This window comes from Rhinopithecus roxellana, chromosome 12 (assembly GCF_007565055.1).
Source record: "Rhinopithecus roxellana isolate Shanxi Qingling chromosome 12, ASM756505v1, whole genome shotgun sequence".
In the NCBI taxonomy this organism is placed as follows: Eukaryota; Metazoa; Chordata; class Mammalia; order Primates; family Cercopithecidae; genus Rhinopithecus; species Rhinopithecus roxellana.
In genome coordinates this window covers 16,212,370-16,238,285 of record NC_044560.1, presented here as the reverse complement: position 1 = coordinate 16,238,285, position 25,916 = coordinate 16,212,370, and the positions used below count along the sequence as shown (strand labels likewise).

General features: G+C 48.4%; 1 protein-coding gene across 1 annotated transcript in view; it reads left to right on the top strand.

Moving 5' to 3' along the window:
* Positions 1–11,962: 11,962 nt before the first annotated feature.
* Positions 11,963–25,916, top strand: part of SLC9A1 (solute carrier family 9 member A1) — a 58,437-nt gene continuing 44,483 nt past the window's right edge. Inside the window, exon 1 of the mRNA XM_010380389.2 lies at positions 11,963–13,149. Coding sequence (XP_010378691.1) covers positions 12,798–13,149 — 352 coding nt within the window. The 5' untranslated portion in view covers positions 11,963–12,797. The remainder of the gene's footprint in view (positions 13,150–25,916) is intronic.

Genomic DNA, 25,916 nt, shown 5'->3' with positions numbered 1-25,916 from the left:
CATGCCACTGCACTCCAACCTAGGCTACAGAATGAGATTCCGTCTAAAAAGAAAAAAATATATATATATGGACTTATATATATAGACTATATATATATATAGAGAGAGAGAGAGAGAGAGAGAGACTGGTCAGGGAATGCCTTACTGAGAGACATTTGTGCAAAGATCGCAAGGAAGGGAAGGAGGAAAGCATGTAGCTATCCGGGGGTAGCAGTAAGCTCAAAGGCTCTGATAGGGATAAACCTGGAGTATTTAAGGAATACATAGCAAGGAAGCCAGGGTGGCTAATGCAGAGAGAAAAGGGAAGACAAAGGAATAAAGGAGAGGAGGCTAGAGAGAGAGGTGGGAGTAGACTGGGTGGGGCTTTGTAGGTCATAATAAGGACCCCGAGGCCGGGGTCTGGCAGGGGATGACACCATCTGACTTAGGCTTTTAAAGGGATCCTTCCGGCTGCTTTGTTGAAACAATAATCTGGGCGGAGGAAATGGCACTGCTACGACCAGAGTGGGTAATGGAGGTGGTAAGAAATAGATGGATTCTGGATATATGTTGAAGATTGAATTGACACTATTTGTGGAGGATTGATATGACAGAAAGGAGCCAAGGATGACTCAAGATTTTGACCAGAGTAAGTGGGAAGATGGAGAGGCTATCTCTTGGATGGGGAAGACAGTGGGAGAAGCAGGTTTGGGGAGAGGGTGGAAAGGTCTGGAGTTCAGTTTTGGACATGCTGAGTTTAAGATGCCTGTTGCACAACCAAGTAAAAATGTTGAATGTTCAGTTGGATGCAGGAGTATGGAGTTTACAGTAGGGAACTGGGCTAAAGATAGAAATCTATGAGTTGTCCTCATATAGATGGGGCTTGAAATCATGAGAAAAGATGAGGTCATCAGAGAAAAGAATGTAGATAGAGCAGTGAAAAGGCAAGAACCAAGCCCTGGGGCCCTCAGTATTTAGAGGTTGTGGCAGAGGGGGAAATAGGAGAGAAGGAGGAAGAGTCAACAAGGGGAAATTGAGATTGAATAGCCAATGAGGTGGGAGGAAAGCCAGGAGGTTGCAGGGTCTCATAAGGTCATTGAAGAAAGTGTTTTCAGAAGAAGCAAGTGATTATATGTGTTGAAGTCTGCTGATGGGGAAAGAAAGATGAGGATGTTGAAGTCTGCTGATGGGGAAAGAAAGATGAGGATGTTGAAGTCTGCTGATGGGGAAAGAAAGATGAGGATCGAGAAATGACCATGTGATTGAACAACATGGAGGGTCACTGGCAACATTGAGAAGGACAGTTATTTTATTTATTTATTTATTTATTGAGACAGAGTCTTGCTCTGTCACCCAGGCTGGAGTGCAGTGGCACGATCTCGGTTCACTGCAACCTCTGCCTCCCGGGTTCAAGCGATTCTCATGCCTCAGCCTCCACAGTAGGTGGGATTACAGGCGCATGCCACCATATCTGGCTAATTTTTGTATTTTTAGTAGAGATGGGGTTTCACCATGTTGACCAGGCTGGTCTCTAACTCCTGACTTCAGTGATCCGCCCACCTTGGCCTTGCAAAGTGCTGGGATTACAGGCGTGAGCCACTGCACCTGGCCTATTTTATTTATTTTTATTTATACATATATACACACACACACACACACATATGTATATATAATATATAATATATGTATATACACACATATAATATATAAGTTTATATATATATATAAACTGCCTTAGCCTCCCAAAGTGCTAGGAATATATGTTTTATTATATGTGTATATACGTATATTATATATGTGTATATATACACATATATACACGTATATACACACATATACACATATATGCACATATACATATGTATATATACACATATATGCATATATACATATATACATATACATACACATAGACACACATATACATATGTATACATATATACACATATATGTACATATATACACACACACACATATATATATATTTTTTTAGAGATAGGGGTCTCCCGATTTGCCTAGGCTGGTCTCAAACTCCTGAGCTCAAGCGATCTTCCCACCTCAGTGTCCCAAAGTGCTGGAATTACCGGCATGGGCCACCGCACCTGGCCAAGAGCAGGTTAGGGACAGCATATGAGAGGGCAAGTCCACCCGGACCAGCTGGAGACAATGGGAGAGAAAAACAATACGGGCAATGTAGACAACTCTCTTAAGCATTTCGCAGTGCTGGGAGTGGGTGCGGGAAGAAGAGATGAGATGTGTGTTACAGTATTAAAATAACACATTATACTTATGTTAGACGTTGCCTGGGGCATCAGGAAGGGAGAAGAGTGTCATTGATAGTTTAAAATACTTTAAAATTTGATAAAAATTTTACAGATATCTGTAAAACACATTAAAAGCACACACACACACACACACACAGAGGAGTTTTTTGTTTGTTTTTCGTTTTGTTTTTTTGAGATGGAGTCTCACTCTGTCACCCAGGCTTGAGTGCAGTGGTGCAATCTCAGCTCACTGCAACCTCCACTTCCCAGGTTCAAACAATTCTCATGTCTCAGCCTCCCGAGTAGCTGGGACTACAGGCAAGCACCACCACGCCCGGCTAATTTTTGTATTTTTAGTAGAGACAGAGTTTCAGCATGTTGGCCAGGCTGGTCTTGAACTCCTGACCTCAAGTGATATGTTTGCCTCAGCCTCCCAAAGTGCTAGGATTACAGGTGTCAGTCACAGCAGCTGGCCAGTTTTTTAAGAGACAGAGTCCTGCTATGTTGCCCAAACTGAAGTGCAGTGGCATGATCATAGCTCACTGTAACCTTGAACTTCTGGGCTCAAGTGATCCTCCCGCCTCAGTCTCCCCAGTAGTAGAGACTACAGGTGCATACCGCCATGCCTGGCTAATTTTGAAATTATTTTGCCAGGCACAGTGGCTCATGCCTGTAATCTCAACACTTTGGGAGGCTGAGGCAGGAGGATTGCTTGAGTGCAGGAGCTTAAGATCAGCCTGGGCAACATAGCAAGATCTCGTCTCTACTTAAAATAAGAAAATTAGCTGGGCATGGTGGCATGCACCTGTAGTCTTAGTTACTCAGGAAGCTGAGGTGGGAGGATGGCTGGAGCCCAGGAGTTTGAGGCAACAGTGAGCTATAATTACACTACTACACTCTAGTCTGGGTGACAGTGAGACCTTCTCAAAACACCACCGCCACCACCACCACCACCACCAAATAAATACGTAAATTATTTTGTAGACACAGAGTCTCCCTATGTTGCCTAGGCTGGTCTCGAACTCCTGGCCTCAAGCGATCCTCCCACCTCAGCCTTCTAAGGCACTGGGATTACTGGAGTGAACTACTGTGTCTAGCCAAAATATACATAATATATTATTTAGCCAAAATATACATAATATATACAAAATATACTTATATTATTGAAAGTAAACTGTTACAGCTGATAATTCTGAATTTGGATGTTTGCTATATTACCTTTATGCTTTTAAAGTTTCTTATAAATAATTAGGGGGAAAAAAAGATTTGTGGGCCAAATTGTGTGCAGGATTTTGAGTGCCATGCTGGCATGGGGTGTGTGCCTGTCTAAACCGGGGATGACCAGGGCTCAGACAATTCTTCCCGAAAGCTGTGTAGGCCGAGGGTGGTGGCTCACGCCTGTAATCCCAGCACTTTGGGAGGCTGAGATGGATGGATCACCTGAGGTCAGAAGTTCAAGACCAGCCTGACCAACATGGTGAAACCCTATCTCTACTAAAAATACAAAAAAATTAGCTGGATGTGATGGCACGTGCCTGTTGTAATCCCAGCTACGCAGGAGGCTGAGACAGGAGAATCCCTTGAACCCAAGAGGCAGAAGTTGCAGTGAGCTGAGATTGCACCACTGCAGCTGGGAGACAAGAGCAAAACTCCCTCTCAAAAAAAAAAAAAAAAAAAAAAAAAAAAGTCAATCCTGGACCCGTTCCCTCAGATCTGATAAATCCTAACTTTTCCAGCATGGACACACACACACACACACACACACGATTCTGACAGTGTAGAAAGGGGGCAAGTTTAGTGGAAGATGGTGGGTGAAGTCGATGGAGGTGCCTGTGGGACATCCAGTCAGTGAACATTAGGGTGTCAAGTTTGCCGATATGTGTTTATCAAATCCATTATTGATTTTCCTCCAGCAGAAAGCACAGGGAGTTGCACATAGTAGGAACTCACTAAATGTGTATTGCAAAATTATGAACTTAGCTTAAAGGCAATTTGCTGGATCCTAAGTTCCAACTTCTTACCAACCTCCGAACTCTCTTCTAGTTACCCAGGGTGTACATGCTTTTTCATGGTAGCTATTGGCCTGGAGAACTGGACAGTTAGGCAGACCTGCATCCAAACCTGGCTCCTCTTCTTCCCAGCTCTATGGCCTCAGACAAGCAATTCTCCTCTGGGAGCCTTGGTTTTCTCATGGATAACGCATCCTGTGATTCATTCACTCAGCAAATATTTATTGAGTACCAATATGCACTGGGCATTGTTCTATATGGTGGAGAAACAGTGATGGATGAGATAGACATGGTCCCTGCCCTAGCTGAGCTCACATCCTGAAGGGAGAAAAATGTAGTAAAAAATAAAGGTAATAGCCCAGGCACAGTGGCTCACACCTGTAATTCCAGCACTTTGGGAGGCCGAGGCGGGCAGATCACGAGGTCAGGAGTTCGAGACCAGCCTGACCAACATGGTGAAACCCTGTCTCTACTAAAAATGCAAATATTAGACAGGGTGCAGTGGCTCATGCCTGTAATCCCAGCACTTTGGGAGGCCGAGGTGGGTGGACTGCCTGAGGTCAGGAGTTTGAGACCAGCCTGGCCAACATGGTGAAACCCCGTCTCTACTAAAAAAAAAAAAAAAAAAAAAAATTAGCTGGTCGTGGTGGCAGGTGCCTATAATCCCAGCTACTAGGGAGACTGAGGTGGGAGAATTGCTTGAACCCAGGAGGCGGAGGTTGCAGTGAGCCAAGATTGCATCATTGCACTCTAGCCTGGGCAACAAGAGCAACACTGTTTCAAAAAAAAAAAAAAAAAAAAATTAGCTGGGCATGGTGGCACATGCCTGTAACCCTAGCTACTCAGGAGGCTGAAGCAGGAGAATCGCTTGAACCCAACAGGCAAAAAAGAATAAAAGTAATAAATAGGAGAATTATACCATATGTGAGAAGGTGAAAAGTGCTACACCAGAAAAAAAAAAAAAAAAAAAAAAAAAAAGAAGCAGGGGAAGGGGCTGGGTGGTAGTGGTGGTGGCCAGGGGCAGGGGAAGCATCACTATTATATAGGATTATAATGCAGTAGGCCATGTCAGGAAGTGAGATTCGCAGAAAGGCTTGAAGGAAGTCAGGTAACCAGCTGTGTGGATATCTGGGGAAGAGTGTTCCAGGCAGAAGGAATAGTGAGTGAGTGCAAAGGCCCTAAGGCAGAAGTGTGTCTACCAGTGTATGAGTGCCAGAGAGAGCAGAAGAAGGCTTTGCTGGGCTGTGACATTATGACAAAAGAAGGAGTGGCTGAGAACAATGACTTACCCTTGTAATCCCAACACTTTGGGAGGTCGAGGCAAGAAAATCAATCAAGGCCAGGGGTTTGAGACTAGCCTGGGCAACATAGTAAGACCCTATTCCTACCAAAAATATTTTTTAAAATTAGCCAGGTGTGGCGGCATGTGCCTGTAGTCCAAGCTGCTCGGGAGGGTGAGCCTGGAGGATCAATTGAACCCAGGAGTTTGAGGTGGCAGTGAGCTATGATTGCACCGTTGCACTTTAGCCTGGGGAAAAAAAAAAAAAAAGAAAGGAAATGAACCCAGTCACTGAGCACTGACTGTGTACCAGGAACACTGACTGTGTACCAGGAACTATGTTTGACATACATTGGCCTTTTCATCCTTACAACAAAACTTACAAAGCAAGTAATGTGACTTCACCCACCTTTCATATACATGAACACACCGAGAGACAGAAACAAGGTGTGACTTGCTCATAATGCGCAGCTAATAGGGGCTGAGCAGATTCTTTCCTAGGGTCATGCATTATGTGTCATAAAACTCCAAGCACTTTTAGTGAAAGGATTCAAGGAGGGGATTGGGGAGCAGACAAGGCTTAAGCAGTGGGAGATGCCACCCAGGGCCCAGGCTTCCTGAGGCTGTCCTGGATCTGCAGGGGAAGGGTCTGTAGAGACCTGGCCTCTCTGAGTCAAAAGCAGTGTGGGCCTGGAATGGTTAAAACATGAGGACTTGGCCAGGCGTGGTGGCTCATGCCTGTAATCCCAGCACTTTTGGAGGCTGAGGCAGGTGGATCACCTGAGGTCAAGAGTTTGAGACCAGCCTGGCCAACATGGTGAAACGCTATTTCTACTAAAAATACAAAAAATTATCCGGGCATTGTGGCAGGTGCCTGTAATCCCAGCTACTCGGGAGGCTGAAGCAGCAGAATCGCTTGAACCCAGGAGGCAGAGGTTGTAGTGAGCTGAGATTGCGCCATTGCACTCCAGACTGGGCAACAAGAGTGAAGCTCTGTCTCAAAAAAACAAAACAAAACAAAACAAAACAAAAACATGGTTACAAATATTGCTATGTATTTGAATTGATGTCTTTAAGAAGACAAGGCTTTTAAGGCCGAGGTGGGCGGATCATGAGGTCAGGAGATTGAGACCATCCTGGCTAACATGGTGAAACCCCGTCTCTACTAAAAATACAAAAAATTAGCTGGGCGTGGTGGCAGGTGACTGTAGTCCCAGCTACTCGGGAGGCTGAGGCAGGAGAATGGCGTAACCCGGGATGCGGAACTTGCAGGGAGCCGAGATCGCACCACTGCACTCCAGTCTGGGTGACAGAGCGAGACTCTGTCTCAAAAAAAAAAAAAAAATAGAATGATGGTAAATATACGTGGTACTTGCCCAGATCTTCAAATGATCTGCCCGGCGCGGCCTCCCAAAGTGCTGGGATTACAGGTGTGAGCCGCCACTGTGCCAGGTATGGATCTGCATCTTTTTTTTTTTTTTTTTTTTTTTTTTGAGACAGAGTCTCGCTCTATCGCCCAGGCTGGAGTGCTGTGGCCGGATCTCAGCTCACTGCAAGCTCCGCCTCCCGGGTTTACGCCATTCTCCTGCCTCAGCCTCGAGTAGCTGGGACTACAGGCGCCCGCCACCTTGCCTGGCTAGTTTTTTGTATTTTTTATTAGAGACGGGGTTTCACCGTATTAGCCAGGATGGTCTCGATCTCCTGACCTCGTGATCCGCCCGTCTCAGCCTCCCAAAGTGCTGGGATTACAGGCTTGAAATACCGCGCCTGGCCGGATCTGCATCTTAATAGATGTGTGACTTTGGGCAAATAGCTTTATATCTCTTGGCCTTTGTCTTTTCACCTGTAAAATGGGAATGAGAATAATAGCTACTCTTTGGCCGGGTGCAGTGACTCACACCTATAATCCTAGCACTTTGGGAGGCCGAGGCAGGTGGATTACCTGAAGTCAGGAGTTCGTGACCAGCCTGGTCAACACAGTGAAACCCTGTTTCTACTAAAAATACAAAAATTAGCTGGGTGTGGTGGCTGGCGCTTGTAATCCCAGGTACTCGGGAGGCTGAGGCAGGAGAATCACTTGAACCGGGAGGTGGAGATTGCAAGTGAGCCGAGATCATCACTGCACTCCACTCTGGGTGACAAGAGTGAAACTCTGTCTCAAAAAAATAAAATAAAATAAAATAAAAAAAGAATAATAGGTACTGTTTTTTTCTGAGACAGGTTTTCACTCTGTCACCCAGGCCGGAGTGCAGTGGTGTGATCTCGGCTCACTGCAACCTCTGCCTCCCGGGTTCAAGTGATTCTCGTGCCTCAGCCTCCCAAGTAGCTGGGACTACAGGCACGTGCCACCATACCCAGCTAATTTTTGCATTTTTAGCAGAGACGGGGTTTTGCTGTGTTGGCCAGGCTGGTCACGAACTCCTGACCTCAGGTGATCCACCCGCCTCGGCCTCCGAAAGTGCTGGGATTACAGGCATGAGCCACCACACTCAGCCTAGCATTTGGATCATTGATAAACCTGGGGCACTTGGTTGTGAACTCTAAAGGGCTGAACAATTGTGATGCATTATTGTTATTATTCTGATCCTTGCTCTAAATGCTCTTTGGTTACTTTCATTATAGCTGATGTTCTCCTTTCATCTGCTCCCAGATGACACAAGTCCCCTGCCCTTCTCTGAAGTCTCCTTTGTCATTTCCCAGGTGGCTGGAATTTGTACCTGGAGAATGTGAGGTACACAGAACTCAGTTTAGGTATGGGATTATAAAAAGAGAGAGAGAGAACTCAATTCAATGTTGCCACCCTAGGTTACTATCATATCATTCAATTAATTATTTTATTTTTATATTTATTTATTTATTTTGAGACAGAGTCTCCCTCTGTCACCAGGGTGGAGTGCAGTGGCATAATCTCAGCTCACTGCAACCTCCGTCTCCTGGGTTCAAGGGATTCTCCCACCTCAGCCTCCCGAGTAGCTGGGACTATAGGCGTGCGCCACCATGCCCAGCCAATTTTTGCATTTTTTGGTAGAGACAGGATTTCGCCATGTTGGCCAGGCTGGTCTTGAACTCCTGACCTCAAGTGATCTGCCTACCTCAGCCTCCCACAGTGCTGGAATTACAGGCGTGAACCACCATGCCTGGTCTAATTAATTTTTAGAGATGGGTCTCACTATGTTTCCCAGGCTGGAGTGCAGTGGCTATTTCACAAGCACAATCATAGTGCATTACAGTCTCAAGTTCCTGGGTTCAAGTGACTCTCCTGCCTCGGCCTCCCAAGTAGCTGGGACTACAGGTACATGCCACTGCATCTGGATATTATTATTTTATTTTACTTATTTCTTTTAGAGACAGGGTCTCGCTATGTTCCCTAGGTTGGTCTTAAACTCCTGGCCTCAACTGATACTCCCATCTCAGGCTCCTGAGTTGCTGGGATTACAGGCATGAGCCACTGCTCCTAGCTTATTATTATTTTAATATATTTTTCTGTGGAAGGATTGCATACCTAGAAAAAATTGCACACATCTTGAGTCTTCAATGAGTTATCACAAAACAACTACGTTGCTGTAACCTTTGTAGCTATCGCCCAGTAAAGAAATAGAACATTACCAGCATTCTAGAAGCCCTCATTATGTCTACTTTACGCCCCTTCCCAATTCCTACCACGTCCTTCCTCCCTCTGGCTTATCTCTGTGTTGCCAGAGCCCAGCACAAAGCCCTGTCAAGAGGCCCAGTAAACATTTGTTAAACTAAATTGAACCTCAAGTACTTGTGATGTGACCTTGTGCTAGACGCTTTGAATGTTTTGGCCTTACTCTTCCGCAAAACAGGGACAGTATTTCAGTGATTTCAATACCTCCCAACCCTAGTTGTACATCAGAGTCTTTGAAAAAAATACTTGGGCACAACCCTGAAGCAATAGAATCTAAATCTCTGAAGGTGGGTCCCAGGCAATGGTATTTTACAAAAGTTTATTCTTCTCATTATTATTGACAGGGCCTCCCTTTGTTGCCCAGGCTGGAGTGTTGTGGTGCGATCACAGTTCACTGTAGTCTCAAACTCCTAGGTTCAAATGATACTCCTGCCTCAGCCTCCCAAGTGGCTAGGACTACCATGGCCAACTAATTTTATCAGACAATGGTATTTATTATTTTTTTTTATTTTTTATTTTTTATTATTTTTTATTTTTTATTTTTTGAGACAGAGTCTCGCTCTGTCACCCAGGCTGGAGTGCAGTGGCCGGATCTCAGCTCACTGCAAGCTCCGCCTCCCGGGTTCACGCCATTCTCCTGCCTCAGCCTCCTGAGTAGCTGGGATTACAGGCGCCCGCCACCTCGCCCAGCTAGTTTTTGTATTTTTAGTAGAGACGGGGTTTCACCATGTTAGCCAGGATGGTCTCGATCTCCTGACCTCGTGATCCGCCCGTCTCAGCCTCCCAAAGTGCTGGGATTACAGGCTTGAGCCACCGCGCCCGGCCAGGACTTCAACTTCTTTTACGGGGGCACAGTTCAACCTACAACAGTGGCATGCTTTCAGTAATGGAACTTAAATTTGAACCTATAGTGTTGGTTGAAATTGGTGAGGTTCAAGGGATCATGGCTGTACAATGGAATCACTGGAAAGTTTTTAAAAAATACCATTGTCTAGGCTGGGCGTGGTGGCTCATGCCTGTAATCCCAGCACTTTGGGAGGGTGAGGCAGGTGGATCACGAGGTCAGGAGTTCGAGACTAGCCTGACCAACATGGTGAAACCCTGTCTCTACTAAAAATACAAAAATTAGCCAGGCATGGTGGTGTGTGCCTGTAATCCCAGCTACTCAGGAGGCTGAGGCAGGAGAATCGCTTGAACCTGAGTGGCAAAGGTTGCAGTGAGCCAAGATTGCGTCACTGTACTCCAGCCTGGGCAACAGAGAGAGACTCTGTCTCAAAATAATAATAATAATAATAGGCCGGGCACGGTGGCTCAAGCCTGTAATCCCAGCACTTTGGGAGGCTGAGACGGGCGGATCACAAGGTCAGGAGATCGAGATCATCCTGGCTAACCTGGTGAAACCCTGTCTCTACTAAAAAAACACAAAAAACTAGCCGGGTGAGGGGGCGGGCGCCTATAGTCCCAGCTACTCCGGAGGCTGAGACAGGAGAATGACGTGAACCTGAAAGGCGGAGCTTGCAGTGAGCTGAGATCTGGCCACTGCACTCCAGTTTGGGCGACAAAGCAAGACTCTGTCTCAAAAAAAAAAAAAAAGAAGTTGAAGTCCTAATGCCCAGTGCCTGTGAAGATGGACTAAGTAGGATGGAGTCTTTGAAGATGATCAGGTTAAGATGAAGTAATTAGGTTGGATTCCTAATCCAATGACTGGTGTCCTTATAAAAAGGGGATATCTGACTGGGGGTGGTGGCTCACCCCTGTAATCCCAGCACTTTGGGAGGCCAAGGTGGGCGGATCACCTGAGGTCAGGAGTTCGAGACCAGCCTGACCAACATGGTGAAACCCCCATCTCTACTAAAAATACAAAAATTAGCTGGATGTTGTGGTGGGTGCCTGAAATCCCCGCTACTCTGGAGGCTGAGGCAAGAGAATCGCTTGAATCCAGGAGGCAGAGGTTGCAGTGAGCCGAGATGGCACCACCGCACTCCAGCCTGGGCAACAAGAGCGAGACTTTATCTCAAAAAAAAAAAAAAAAAAAAAAGGTGGGGGCGGGGAATCTGGACGCAGAGACAGAGACACTAGGAGAACTCCATGGAATACCGATATTCCCAACAAACCACTGGAAGGTAGAAAGGCATGGGACAAATTCTCCCTCATAGCTCTCAGCTGAAACCAACCCTGCCAACACCAAGATCCGACCTCCAGCCTCCAGAACTGTGAGACAATCAATTTCTGTTGTTGCAGCCACCCAGTTTGTGGTACTTTGTTACGGTAGCCCTAGTAAGCAATACAACTACTTACATAGTAGCCAGGGGACTCTCTTCACCTGTTTCCTCATCTGTAAAAGTGGAATTGTAATAATGTGCCAGGGTGCATTCCAAATAGTTTACACGGATTGTCTCAGTCATTACATCATCCCTCTGACATAGTCACTACTACTATCTCCACTTAACAGATGAGAAAGTTGTGAAACAGAAAGGTTAAGTAACTTGCTCACGGTCACACGGTAACTAAATACGTAAACTAATAATACATTCTTTACAGGATTATTGGAAAGCCCTTATGAGACTGCAGATGTGGACGTGAAATCGCTTTGTAAGTAGTCGGCATTTTACCCGCGTTAGTGAGGTTCTCCGTATATTCAGGACTTTTTTTTTTTTTTTTTTTTTTTTTTTTTTGTCATCTCTGACTCTCCTTCCTCTTCCTACGCGATACTTCCTTCCCTCGGCGACAGGGGCCGCTGCGCTGCGCGGGCACCGACGGTCTCTCTAGCCCGCCGCACCGACTGCTCGCTGGTGCCTATAAGTGACAGCGCCGGGCTCAGCGAGGCTTCAGTCCGCTGCCGCCGGGGCCGGGGCTAGGGTTAGTTCTGGAGCTGGATCGGGAGCTGCAGCTGGGCCGGGGCGGAGCGCCGCGCTGCGCCGGGGCCGCGAGGAGGGGCGTGTTGCTGCTGGCCCACCGCGAGCCGCCCCCAGCCCGCGCCGAGGCGCCTTCCCGCCAGGCCGCCTGCCTCCGCCTTCCGCCTCTCTCCATTTCCCCGGAATCTCAGCCCGGCGCGCCTGGACCCCTGCCCTTCTCTGGGTGGACAAGCTCCCGGCCGCTTCCCGGTTTCACTCCTTCTCAGCCTGGGCTCCCAGCCCCCTCTCTCCTTTTCCTGGACTGGGTCTCACCCCCTTCGGTCCCCTTCCATTAGCTCAGGCTCCCTACCGCTTCCCTTAGCCCACAGCCCAGAGTCCCAGCTCCTCAGTCACTTTCCTCACCCAAAGGTCCCAGCCTTCCCTCTTCCTTTCCCTTGCACGGGTCCAGCCTATCCTGCCCCTTCCTCTTTCTCTAGGGCTCTGTTTCCCACATCCCTCCTCCCCCTTCCCAGGCCCGGAGTTCCAGACCTTTTGGTCTCCTTCCGGGGTCCTTGCCCCCTTTTTCCACTTTGGAGTTCCAGGTTGCAAACCCAGCCTCCCTCCACCCCCAGAAAATTGCTTCCATGGAAATGCCTCTCTAAAGCATGAACTTTTCCTAGAGACTACACCAGTCTCTCTTCCCACTTGCTGACCCCTTGCTACCTATGTGCCCGGTTTTACTCTCACTTGGGTAAGGTCGAGGCCGGCTCTGGGAGCAGCACCATGTTTCTGCGGTCTGGCATCTGTGGCCTCTCTCCACCTCGGATCTTCCCTTCCTTGCTCGTGGTGGTCGCTTTGGTGGGGCTGCTCCCTGTTCTCAGGAGCCATGGCCTCCAGCTCAGCCCAACTGCCAGCACCATTCGAAGCTCAGAGCCACCACGAGAACGCTCGATTGGAGATGTCACCACCGCTCCACCGGAGGTCACCCCAGAGAGCCGCCCTGTTAATCATTCCGTCACTGATCATGGCGTGAAGCCGCGCAAGGCCTTTCCAGTCCTGGGCATCGACTACACACACGTGCGCACCCCCTTCGAGATCTCCCTCTGGATCCTTCTGGCCTGCCTCATGAAGATAGGTAAGTCCCGTTTGTTCCGATGCTGCGGCGGCCGCCAGACTGGTGAGCTTCTTGCCTCATCTCGCACCATTTGAGGCTGTCCAGGAGTAAGGATCTGAACTACTCCCATAAGGTAGGCAGTCTCCATCCTGCCACCTTGGTCCTTCTCAAGCTCCAGTTCTGTAACTTCTGATTTGTGACCTGAGGCTTCCCAAGATTGGAGCCAGCACTGTGCACAGAAGAGAGCAGGATTAGAGGATGGGATGCTTCTGATCCTAGCTTCCTTCAGTAAGGCTTCCACGACTGGCAAGTCTTCTCTGGCTGGCCAGATCCCCAGGAGAGCCAGGCACCCTGCTGCATGTGAGACAGAAAGGAGTGTCTTCTGGCAAGTGGCACATTCTGCTCTGTCAACAGCAACCAGTGCAATTTATGACAGGCTTTATTGGAGTGTGTTCCAGGATGGAGTATATTTCTCCTTGGCCTGCTTGAGGAGTTTAAGCATAGTGGAGACCTGGGTGCAGGAAACTTACAAGTGTGATGGAACACAGGGGATCCACATATTCCCGCCTTTCCTTCATCTCCAGAATGTTATCTGTCAGCTTTGCTTGCCCAGGCTAGTTAGGAGCCCCTGAGTCAATTTCCGGTCCAGGAATGCCATACTTTATAGGATCTGTGGGACAAGGGGCCCTGGAAATTTCTGAAGTCTGTTTTGGGAGTGGAGGGAGAGTAGAGGAGGTTGAGGCTTGGTCTGACCCCAGCTCACCGCCAGGTCGCTGCCTGGCTGTGTCTCAGGGTGCTGTCTGGTCTGCTGCTCAAATCAAGTAGGTGAGGTACGTAGGGGGAGGCTAGGGATGTTCAGGCCTGAAGAGACTTTGAAACCTTTTGGGGAGAAGGAAACAGACAAGTTATTCACTCTCAGAGTGTTGGTCTCCCTGCTAGGCCTGAGCACTCTGTTCTGCTAAGTGACTGGGGTAGCTTACTGGAGCCTACATAGCCCAGAAGTCCCTGGAAGTGGTGTTCAGGGGGCTTTGAAAGCTGCCTTTGCATTTTCAGCTTTCCCCCAGCTGGCTGTGGAAGGCATGAGGTCCTGGGACTCTGCTGTCCCCTCTGCCTGAGATTTGGGTTTGGGGATTTGGCAGGAAACCTTCCAGCTCTCCCAAGGACATGCAGGAGCTGAGCGGTGCTGCTGGGCTGGTGTGAGGCAGACTCCGGGACATGCTGCGGGAGGAAAGTGGTGCCTCTAATTTGATAGATCCAGGAGCTGGGTTCCTGGTGCAGGGCTCTTGTGCCAAGCTGGTCACAGTAGCAGAGCCTTACATGGAACTAAGCCATCAGCACCTATACCTTGATGGCACTTAGCTTCCTGGAGAGAAATCAAGGACTGGACAAGGGGAACCATGTGTACTGATTCCGACCTAAATGCATGACCTTGAATAGCTGAGGCCTTTTTCTGCAGGTCTCCCTCACTTGTGAAATGGGTAAGACTCTCAATTTGACCATGCCAATTGAGTCATGAAATGTTGTCTGATTTTGCTGTAAGAAGCTGAAGTAACAGTGATGTCATTTGACTGTAAGACCAGGAGGAGACCTCACAAGTGCAATCTATAAATTGCCTCCTATCCCCAATCCCCTCACCTGCCCACCACACCTGGCATTATATTAGGGCATTCAGGGCTGGCAGACACACTTTGAGTCTCAGTGGCTGCTGGTGGGACGACAGCATGACTACAGAGTCCCCACTCTAGGCAGTCAGAAGTTTGTCCCTGCAGGCCTGGTATCTCTAGTGCTAATGAGGTCAGCTTGGCCTGGCCTGCTTTGTCACCACCCAAGTGCTGTGCCCGGGACCCTGGGCAGCTGGAGAGCAGAGACGGTGCCATGGCAACAATATCAGTCTGGAAGCGAGGAAAACCCGGCTTCTCTTCCCACCTCCCTCTGTCCTTGGACCAGTCACGCCTCCCTACCCGTCAGTTGATTTTCGTGGTCCCTTCTAGGTGTGATATTTCTGTCATTCCACTGACTCTGGAAACTCTGGCAAGTCACTCAGCCTTGGACCTCAGTTTTCCCATTGTAAAATGATGAGGCTGGACGTGGTCTCCTTTCCAAAAGTCTGTCTCTGCCTTGGAAAGGCATTTTTCTGCCTCTGAAAACAGGAGCTCTAGCATCTGGCCATGAGTGGAGAGAAAGGTGGTCCAAAGATCTGAAGACTCCCTGTTCAGGCCTCAAAAATGAAAGCCCATTTTTCCCAGCTTCCCCTTTGCAATGTAGAATTCAGCTACCACTCTGCCACTTAGCAGCATCTCTGAGCCTGTTTCCTCATGTATAAAAGGGGAACTAAGCTGGGCACAGCGGCTCACACTGTAATCCCAGCACTTTGGGAGACTGAGGCAGGGTGGATTGCCTGAAGTCAGGAGTTTGAGACCAGCCTGGCCAACATGGTGAAACCCCGTCACTACTAAAATTACAAAAAATTAGCTGGGCATGGTGGTGGGCGCCTGTAATCCCAGCTACTCTGGAGGCTGAGGCAGGAGGATCGCTTGAACCCGGGAGGCGAAGGTTGCAGTGAGCCGAGATTGCAACAATAGTGAAACTCCGTCTCTAAATAAATAAATAAATATTTTTAAAATGGGAACTAATAGTATCCAGTTATAGTGCTATTAATGTGATGATTACATAAATTAATGCACATAAAACTGAGTTTGTATATACAGGAAGTGTTCAATGAGTAACATCTGCCCCTCTTAATATTTTAACCACCTACAGCGAATGCATCCCTACCTCAGCCTCCTACAACCTTCCTCTGAGCTGCAGGATTACAAATCTCTCAAACCTAGGCTGCCACCGGCGTCCTTCCTTAAGGTATCAGGGTTTCCATGCGTCCTATACTGTTCACTTGAGCTGGTCATGGCGGGAGGGAAGATGGCACAGCTGCCTTGTGGGGATAAGGGTAGGGGGCTGAGGCCATGCTCCCTCTGCACTCTCAGATACCCAAGAGCCTGGGAGCTGATTTTGGGGTCTTGCCTATTCTCTCAACACCCCAGCGTGGGTAGGAGTTCCGTTGGAGCCCTCATTCTGTCATCTATGGCAGCTGCTTCCCTTGCAGGTTACCCCTCCTTTAAGAATAGAAAGTGCTTTGTGCAGTTCTCCTTCCTACCCTAACCATGGAGCAGAGCCTCAGGTAGACTCTTGCAGAGACTGGGGTGGGAGGAGCAGGGTGGGAGCTGAAGTTCTAGAACAGTTGCTTCTGGGTTCTAGTCTACCTCTGACTCAGTGGGTGACGTTAGGCAAGTCACCCTCCCTCTCTGGGCCTTTTTTCTCCCCCCAACAGTCAGGAATTCTTTCTTGTCCTTGCTGGGGAGGGGGTAGTGGTGTGAAGAGGGTTTAGGCTATTGGGAAAACTATGGGAATGACTCCAGGCCTTAGGAGTTTGACGCATTCCCCACCCCACATTGTGCTTTGGACCCTGCATGAACTCTGCTTTGTTCTGAGTTCACCTGACTCCCGGGCTAGTACTTGTTCCAAGGGAGAGCTTCACTGTAACTCAGCTCACCACTGGCATCTCCTGCATTTGTTTACCCATGTTCCTGACCCGGAATGCCTGGCAGAGGCCCAGGAGCCCATAAAGCAGGTATTCATCTTGTCTCCTGACCAGGGACACAAAAGGCTTCTTTTGTCCCTTTACATCTTATAGCTTTTTTTGGTTTTGGTCTTTGCAAGGCTAATCCTGCCATCTCCTCTGTAGATTAAGTCTGTGAATAGGGGAGATGGGGTCACTGCCCACTTGACATGCATGGACGTTAGACCCAGCAACTGGTTTCCTGTGGAAGTGACACTAGAAGGTGCCTCTCTCACTTCTGAAAAGAAGAGAAGAACAAATAGCTTAAGGTCACCTTGAAACTGTCTCAAGAGCCCAGATAGGACTCTGTGAAAAGGAAGAGATGACCTTTTTCTCTTTGGGAAAATAGACTGACTGCAGAACAGTGGGAGGGAGGTCAGCTGGGGACTGGAGGAAGGCTTCAGGTAGGACATGTGTCTCTAGGAGTGCCAAGGCACTTAGAGGGCTTAGTTGGTCAGATTGCCCAGACTTCATTCTGCTGAGCACCCACGAAGCTTGCCTCTTCTCTCCTTCCAAGCCGGCCCCATGGCATCCAGCCCTGGTATAAAGGAAAGACATGGTCAGAAGCCCTGGGTTCTGCTCCTGACACTGCCTCTCGGTACCTGTGTGACCATGAACCTTGAGGTCCGTGCACCTCATTCTCTGAACCTCACTTGCCTCATCCTTAAGACCAGTGTAGAGGCTGAATGTGGGAACGCCTGGTAGAATGCCCAGCTCACTGTAGTCACTTTCAGGGCCATGCAGATTCTTCCCCTTTTGGGAGGTCTTCCCAGCCCACAGCAGTCACTTGCTCTTTCTCTCCCAAACCCTTTTCCCTTATTGTTTATCCGTAACATTGGCATGAGGCCTTGCCTGCCCTGTGACATCTCCTGTGTTGAATGGGTGTGTGTGTTTTAATAATAGTTGCCACTTGGTGTCTACAGAGTAGTGTCAGGCACTTTATAAAAGCAATCTTATTTAATCCTTACTCAAATCATAAGAGATAAAAGATGGCTCTGTTTTGCAGATGAGGAAATGGCTTAGAGAGGTTATCTTCAGTGATGTTGAATTGCTTTTTATTGTCTGTTCGAGTCTTGGCATAGCCTCCTAGAGGGGTGTGCAGCTGCATCTCCTACCTCTGGCATTCCCTGCAGCAAATGCGCATAGCCCTGCACTGAGAAGCGCCCAGCTCGCTGCACCTGCACTCAGGAATTGTAGGACTCCCTCTAGGAGTTGGGCGCATGTCCTTGGTGGGAGCCCTGTCCCTGCCTTGAGAAAGCTGTAGGTGTTCTGTGTCCGGCTGTGCGCCTGTCCTTTGTTTTTGTGAGTCTCCTTGGATGCACCCGAATCCTGCATTCAGGTAGGGCCTATCCCTTGTTCTCTGCTAGCAACCCTGCCTGCCATCTCTCTGTTGGGGCCCTCTCAGCCATCAGACCAGAGCTTGCTTCTTCCCTGCTTGGGCAGGGGAGTGCCAGGTAAAGGGTGATCTCCTTTAGCCACAAGGGGTGGCTGACCTTATGACCTCCTGCCTCTGAGCAGGAAAGGTGACAGGCTGCTTTTGGTTACCCTCAGGGCCCAGCAGAGTCCCCTGAGAGGCAGCCTCTGTTGGGAGCAGGTGGCACAACTTTGTTTAGCTCTACAAAGCAGGAGGAGTTTAGTAGTACTTCTCATTAGCACTGAAATTTGTTTCCAAAGCACTTGCATGTACAATCTTTAATTTAGATCTTCTCAGTGGTCCTGTGGGTTAGAATAGCGTGTGGTATTGATGTGTTCATTTTACATCTAAGGAAACTGAGCCTTCGGTTGTGACCTGCCTGAGGTCACTTAGCAAGCCTGGGACTAATCACTCAAGGCCAAACTCTCTCCTGCCAGGCCAACATTTTGCGTTCTTGTTGGATCAAGGGGGATGAGCCATTTAAAGGGGCTTTGAGGAGAGTAAATGACCAGACACATCCACATTGGTAACCTGGGTTGTTGTCAGGAGGGACACCTGTTCCTTCTGTAGGAAGGAAGGGCTAACGGGTCTGGGTGCTCTGGAGCCCTGACAGCTGTGGCTCAGCTCCAAGTTCTTTTCTACAACTTGAACATACCTGTATTTGCATGAAGGAGGATGAGGGCCAGAGTCGCACTGGGGACTGTCATTGTCATAGCCCTTATCTGTGGGACAGCAAATCTTTGAAATGGAGGACTTGTCCTTTCTCCCAAAATGTTGTATGCCCTCTGGGAGAGAAAAGGAGAGGCAGAGAAATGATTACAATGGAGAACATGCAGGATGGGGTGAAAGGTCAAGAGACCTGAGATCTAGTCTCAGCTCTCTGTTGCCCAGCTGTGTGACTTTAGGCAAGGCATAACCTCTCTGAGCCCCTGTTTTCTTTTTTCTTTTCTTTTGAGACAAGAGTTTCGCTCTTGTTGCCCAGCCTGGAGTGCAGTGGTGCAATCTCAGCTCGCTGCAACCTCTGCCTCTCAGGTTCAAGCGATTCTTCTGCCTCGGCCTCCTGAGTGGTGGGGATTACAGGCATGCGCCACCACACCTGGCTAATTTTGTATTTTTAGTAGGGATGGGGTTTTGCCATGTTGGTCAGGCTCGTCTTAAACTCCTGACCTCAGGTGATCCGCCCACCTTGGCCTCCCAAAGTGCTGGGATCACAGGTGTGAGCCACTGCTCAAGGCCTGAGCCCCTGTTTTCTAATTGATATTATAGATACTTAATTTTTCGTGTTTTTTTTTTTTTTTTTTTTTAAGATGGAGGATGAGGGCCTTCCAATGTTGTTGTCCAGGCTGGTTTTGAATCCCTGGCCTCAAATGACCCTCCCGCCTCAGTCTCCTGAGTAACTGGAATTACAGGCATGAGCCATCATGCCTGGCTCCCTATTATTTTATTTTTATTTTTTTGAGATGGAGTCTCACTCTGTCACCCAGGCTGGAGTGCAGTGGCATGATCTCTGCTCACAGCAACCTCCACCTCCGGGTTCAAGTGATTCTCCTACCTCAGCCTCCCAAGTAGCTGGGACTACAGGCACGCGCCACCACCCCCAGCTAATTTTTGTATTGTTTTTCTTTTCTTTTTTGTTTTTTGAGACAGAGTCTCACTCTGTCACCCAGACTGGAGTGCAGAGGCATGATCTTGGCTCACTGCAACCTCCGCCTCTCGTGTTCAAGTGATTCTCCTGCCTCAGCCTCCCGAGTAACTGGGATTACAGGCACCCACCATTATGCCTGGCTAATTGTATTTTTTTTTTTTTGGTAGAGACCGGATTTTACCATGTTGGCCAGGCCGGTCTCAAACTCCTGACCTCAGGTGATCTGCCCACCTCAGTCTCCCAAAGTCCTGATCTTACATGCATGAGCCACTGCACCCGGCCTAATTTTTGTATTTTTAGTAGAGATGGGTTTTTGCCATGTTGGCCAGGCTGGTCTTGAACTCCTGACCTCAGGAGATCTGCCCGTCCCAGCCTCCCAAAGTGCTAGGATTACAGGCATGAGCCACTGCACCCACATGGTAATTGGTGATGTATTTGTTAAATACTTGTTAATTATATTAGCTGCCACTTATTAATTTTTTACTTTGTTTATTTTTGAGGCAGGATTTTGCTCTGTCTCCTAGGCTGGAGTGCAGTGGCGCAATCACGACTCACTGCAGCTTCAACCTCCCAGGCTCAGGCAATCCCCCCACCTCAGCCTCCTGAGTAGCTGGGACCCAGGCACAGGCCACCACATCTGGCTAAGCTGCTACTTATTCATACCTAGTTTAGAGGTTGTGAAAGGTACTTGCACAGCTAGAAAACATTGGGGTTTAAGCCCAGATTTGTCTGACTTCAGAGCCTGTGTTCTTTTCATCCTCATGCCCTGATTCCAAGGGCTTTTTCAGTTTAGAAATTTAATTTTTCCCATTATCATTTTGAATTGGGGGAGATTTAAAGGCTTTAGTATTTTGAGCCTTGGATCACTTCTTGGGTTTGGGGAAAAAGCTTACCCACTCCAAGTCCCACTGTGAAGCAAATAACCTTTCTCGGAGGTGGCAGCATGCAGAAAAATACAGGAGTAACAGGGAACTGGAGCTGGGGGTCTGAGGCTGTCTGGGGAATGCCAGCTCGTACACAGCCTCCTTTCCTCCTCACCGCCTCTCTCACCTGCCCCCTTTCCTCCTGAGGCAGGGAGAGAAGGCTCGCTCAGCACACCCAGGACCTGGGTTATTCCTGAGTCATCCATCGCCTGTGTGGGCCTCATTTTGCAGCACTCGCTCCCCCTGCAAATGTCTGAGTCAGACATGTCTCCCCAAGGTTGTCTGCACACACTGCACTGGGCCAAACTGTCTCTAGATGCCGATAAACATCAACTGATACTTTAAAGCAGCCCGTGATTATATGTTGGTATTTTAATCTTATGGGCTAATCTAATTTTAACTGAACTAAGTTTTGGGTTGGGCCTGGATCAGTGGGCTGCTCCCCTTCCCTGGGATCATGCTGACTTCATTTTCTTCCCCCTAAAGCTCATCTAATATACAGGGCCGGTTTGGGGGTCTATTAGGCCAGATCTGAGCCCTGAGTTTTTATACTACTTGCTAAGAATCCAGAATTCCCCCAAATTACCCCAGCACGTTCTTTCCTGAAAAGATATGTCCTTAAGCAGTTCCAACTGAGATTCAGGACGAGAAACTCTGTTCCTTCCCAGGCCCCCTTCCCTGTCCCTTGGGGAGCACTTACCCCTAAGCCCAGACTGGCCTTTCCACAGTGCTGAGCCTGTTTGAGACCAGGCCACAGAAGGCGGAGGAGTGATATCACAGCTGTGTGTTAGAGCCCACAAGTTCACAAAACCAATAAATAGCTAACACTTGCATAGCATTTGCCGTTTGCCAAGTGAAGCTGGAAGAGGCTGTGTCTTTGCACCAGCCAGCCAGGACTAAGAGCAGCTCACTAAGATCCTGAGTGGAAGAGGCAGGTCAGCTGAAATCAGCCAGCAGGCATTTAGCATATGGCCATCAAGGAACAAAGAAGAGTAAACCAGGCCCTGCTCTTTAGGAGCTTCCAGCCTGCCAGGGCTGGGCAGACTCCTGGCAGAGGCAAAGTACAGAGGGAGCAAGCAGTCCCTGAGGACTGGGGTGTTTAGAGAAGGCCTCTCAAAGGAGGTGGAACATGAGTCTGAGTCTTGAAGGATGGAAAGGAATTAGATAAGCAGGCCATACTTAGTACCAATTTCCATAAGAATGTAAGCCTCTTGAGGACAGGGCCTTTGTTCACTTTCTTTTTTTTCCTTTTTTTTTGAGATGGAATCCTGCTCTGTCACCCTGGTTGGAGTGCTGGAGTGCAGTGGCGTGATCTCAGCTCACTGCAACTTCTGCCTCCCAGGTTCAACCAATTCTCCTGCCTCAGCCTCTGGAGCAGCTGGGATTACAGGTGCACATCACCACGCCCAGCTAATTTTTTGTGTTTTTAGTAGAGATGGAGTTTTGCTGTGTTGGCCAGTCTGGTCTTGAACTCCTGACCTCAGGTGATCTGCCCACCTCGGCCTCACAAAGTGCTGAGATTACAGGCGTGAGCCACCACGCCCAGCCTGTTCACTTTCTTGTCTGTGCCTGGCACAGAGTAAGGGCTCCATAAATATTTGGGGAAGGAATACATGAATGATTTTTGATTGACTTCAGTGTAAAGATAGGATCCCTGCAAAGCCCTGGGGCAGACAAGAAACCAGTTTGACTGCTCAGAGAGGAGGGAGAGCAAAGGTTGCAGAGGCTCCTTGGCACCAGACTGCCAAGCCAGGGAGTTTAACTGAGCTTGCTGGGAGGACACTCACAGAATGATGCCTTAGGCGCCAGTCAGTGTTTAAGTGGTGCTGCCGTGGCCACCTCCCTCGGCTTGTCTCTAATGGAGGGTCTGCAAGGGCATCCTCTCTGAGCTGGGTGGGGTTTCTCTGGGAAGATCTGGATCTGTTTGGTCTGCCCTCAATTTGTGTAAGTAAAAGTAAGATACCAGAGCTTCCTTGGGGAGCTGCCGAGAGCCCTAATTGAATTAAGCTTTTCCTGGGAAGATTCCTCAAGCCATAAACTGCACTGTGACTGTAAATTAATGAGACCAGTGCCTGTAAACCATACAAGAAGGCAATCTTGTTAATTTATAGTTGTACCTGGACAGGTTTACTTATGGCTTCTCTTTGCTTTTATGTGTATTGGGAATGGGTGGGCTGGGCCAGAATCTGCTTTCTATGGCAGATTTATTTTTATAATATGAATAAATAAAACATGTCAATGGTAAAAACAAAATAAAACAACAAAAATAAAACCCAACAGTACAGAGGGTATTGAGGTGAAAAGGAAAAGTCCCTCTCATTACTTCTGTGACCACTCCCACTGTCATACCTTCCAGAGGTTACCACTGTTTACTGTCTTGTCCATCTTTTTTAGAAATTCTCCATGCATATATTGAGTATGTGAGTATGTGTACATGCAGGGCAAATTTAGTTTTCATAAAGCCATTGCATAAAGGAAAAGAGCTCTAGGCTGGTAACTGGGGACCTGGGTCCTAGTCCTAACTCACCTCTTTCGTGCATATTGACCTTTGCTAAGCTATGTTTGCCTTCTTGGGCCTTAGTTTCCCTATCTGTCAATTTCGTCTTGAAGGGCTCTCTGGGACTGTCCTGTGGGAAAGGCAGTCATTCCAGGGAAGCCCCTGTTCTGTTGAGGCCTAAGCAGACTGTGAGGCCGTCAGACGGAAAACTCCGCAGCTCTATCCTTTGGGAGTAGGCCGGTGCTGTCATTGAGCCCTGGCTTCAAAGCACAGAATTCAGTACAAGTACAGATCACGGTCATCTCTAAGTCCAGCTAAGGGTTACAAGGTTGAAGAAATGAGCCCACAGGGAGCCAGCTGTCTTGCTGGGGAAGTGGGACAACATACAAGGGAGAAAGCACAGGTGGGAAATTGTGTGGTTCAGGCTGAATGCTCAGGGAAATCAGAGGAGAGGAGGAGAGATGAGGGAAGCTTCTTAAAGGAGGTGGCCTTGAGAGGTGGGCCAGGGGTAGAAGAAGAACATCATTCAGGAAGGGTTACTAAGGGCTTCTGGTTTAGGTGAGAAGATGGACTGGATGATCTGATCTGTTGTTCTTCTAGGATTTAGGTTTCTAAGATTGTTTCTGAGTCCATGATAAAGTTTGTGGAGCTCCCAAAATAGTCTGCAGACAGTTGTATATATGTGATTTTATCAAGGGAGAAGGCCCAGATTTTTTTTTTTTTTTTTTAACACAGTTCATTGTCATGTGTAAGCCACAGATTCTGAAGGCTAAGAGCTTCTGCCTTTTATGTGGTGGGAACTTGAAGAAGGGTATAGGACTAACTGGTCTGGGATGAATCCTTGAAGGAGGTGGTACTTAATTCTGGGATGAGTAGGGTTTGCCTGGGGGACTGCAGAATATCTTCCAGGCAAGGAGAAGGACCCTAGAGGGAGTAAACTGTGTCCTGAGAGAAGGGAAAGGAAAATGAGTCCTTAAAGTAGAGAAAAACTTTTCTGGGTTGGAAATCAAAGCAGATGCAGCATGCTCCACCTACACTGTGCAGGCAGGGAAGGTACTAGCTTCTTTATGCCCTCTGGGTCTGCTGGGTTGCCATGGTGAGCCCAGCTCACACCCGATAGGTGACTCAGACCGCCTGCCCATTTCCCTAAAGCAGCTAGGGCCCGGGCACACGTCTGAGGTTCTGCTAGCGGGGAAGCAGCCACCTTTCAGGCAGCAGATGCAAGAGAAAGCCTCTGAAGGTGGACAGGCTTTGAGGATACAGCTAGGAAGCCCTGACTGACCTCTGCTGTTTCCTGGACTGAAGGTCCCTGTTCTCTGTTCTCACTCTGCTTCTGGGAGTGAAAGTATAGAATATTCTAATTCTAGAACATTAGAGATGGAAAGATCCTTATCATAGCTTGTAACCCCCAGGCCCAAAGGGGAATTGGAGATGTTTTGATCAAGTTCTCTTTTTCCAGTTGAGGTCCGAGATGATTGGCCCCAGGCCACACATGAATTAATGGCAGAGGCAGGCTTCTTCCCTGCTCTGTTAACTAACTCAGGCGTCTCTAGGCAGTAAGACCTGGACAGTGGATCAAGAGGAGGGGCTGTGGTTTTTGACTTGGATATTGGTAGCACTGGCAAATCTCAGTTCTTCCAGTGGGCCCTTTAAGCCTAGAGAAGGGCAGCTTCCTCCTGGGTTATCTATTAGGGAGCTGTCCTTGGCAGAGAAACCAGTGGTCCTTACACTGGTCCTTACAGGGGAGCCAAGTACAGGTCTTAGGACCTCTGAGCCAGCCCAGAGGCTTCTGCCTTCACGCATTGAATCCCTCAGGTCGTGTAATCCATCCCAAGCCAGTGTTGAGCTTAGGTGCTGTACTTTTTATAGCATCTTTGCCATCAAGCCAGGGAATAAGATCTTACCTCCCCAGTGGCCAGGGCCCCCAGGAATCTGGATGCTGTACCAGGTAGGCATTATGCCAGTGTGAGGCGGGGCCAACTCATCTAGCTGGGCAAAGCCTAAGACTCAGATTACAGCAAGATGGGGGAGGGGGAGCAGGCACCCTACCCCCCCTCTTCCCTGACTGAGCCCTACCTGCCTTGCTGGTGGAAGGTGCAGAGATGCATGAGAACTGCTTTTCTTACCGAGCTCAACGCCTTGAGAAATGCGGTTCAGATGCAGAACAGTCAGACAGTAGAAAGGGGGTGTGATTTGAAGTACAGGTAGAATTCTATGGGAGTTTAGAGATGGGAGAGAGAACTTTGTACCTGGGAAGATCCCGGGAGGCTATGCAAGTGGTCACTGAGCTAGGCCTTGAAGTATATGTAGGATTTAGATGAGATACTTGAGTGAAATCTCACTGGGCACAGCCAGAAGCTTCTACTTGGGGCAGAACCTCTGGATTGCAGAAGAATGTCCCAGAGCAGTTCCCTTTGGAAACATGCCCACAGGCATGGTGGTTAGAAAAACAAGCTTTGCAACTTGACAGAACTGTGTTCAAATCTCAGCTTCACTACTTTATAGCACCGTGACCTTGGGCAAGTCACTTATCCTGTTTTAAAATTTTTTTTATTAATTTTTTATTTTGAGATGGAGGTTCTCTCTGTCACCCAGACTGGAGTACAGTGGCACAATCTTCGCGCACTGCAACCTCTGCCTCCCTGCTTCAAGCGATTCTCCTGCCTCCCAAGTAGCTGGGATTACAGGCTTGTGCC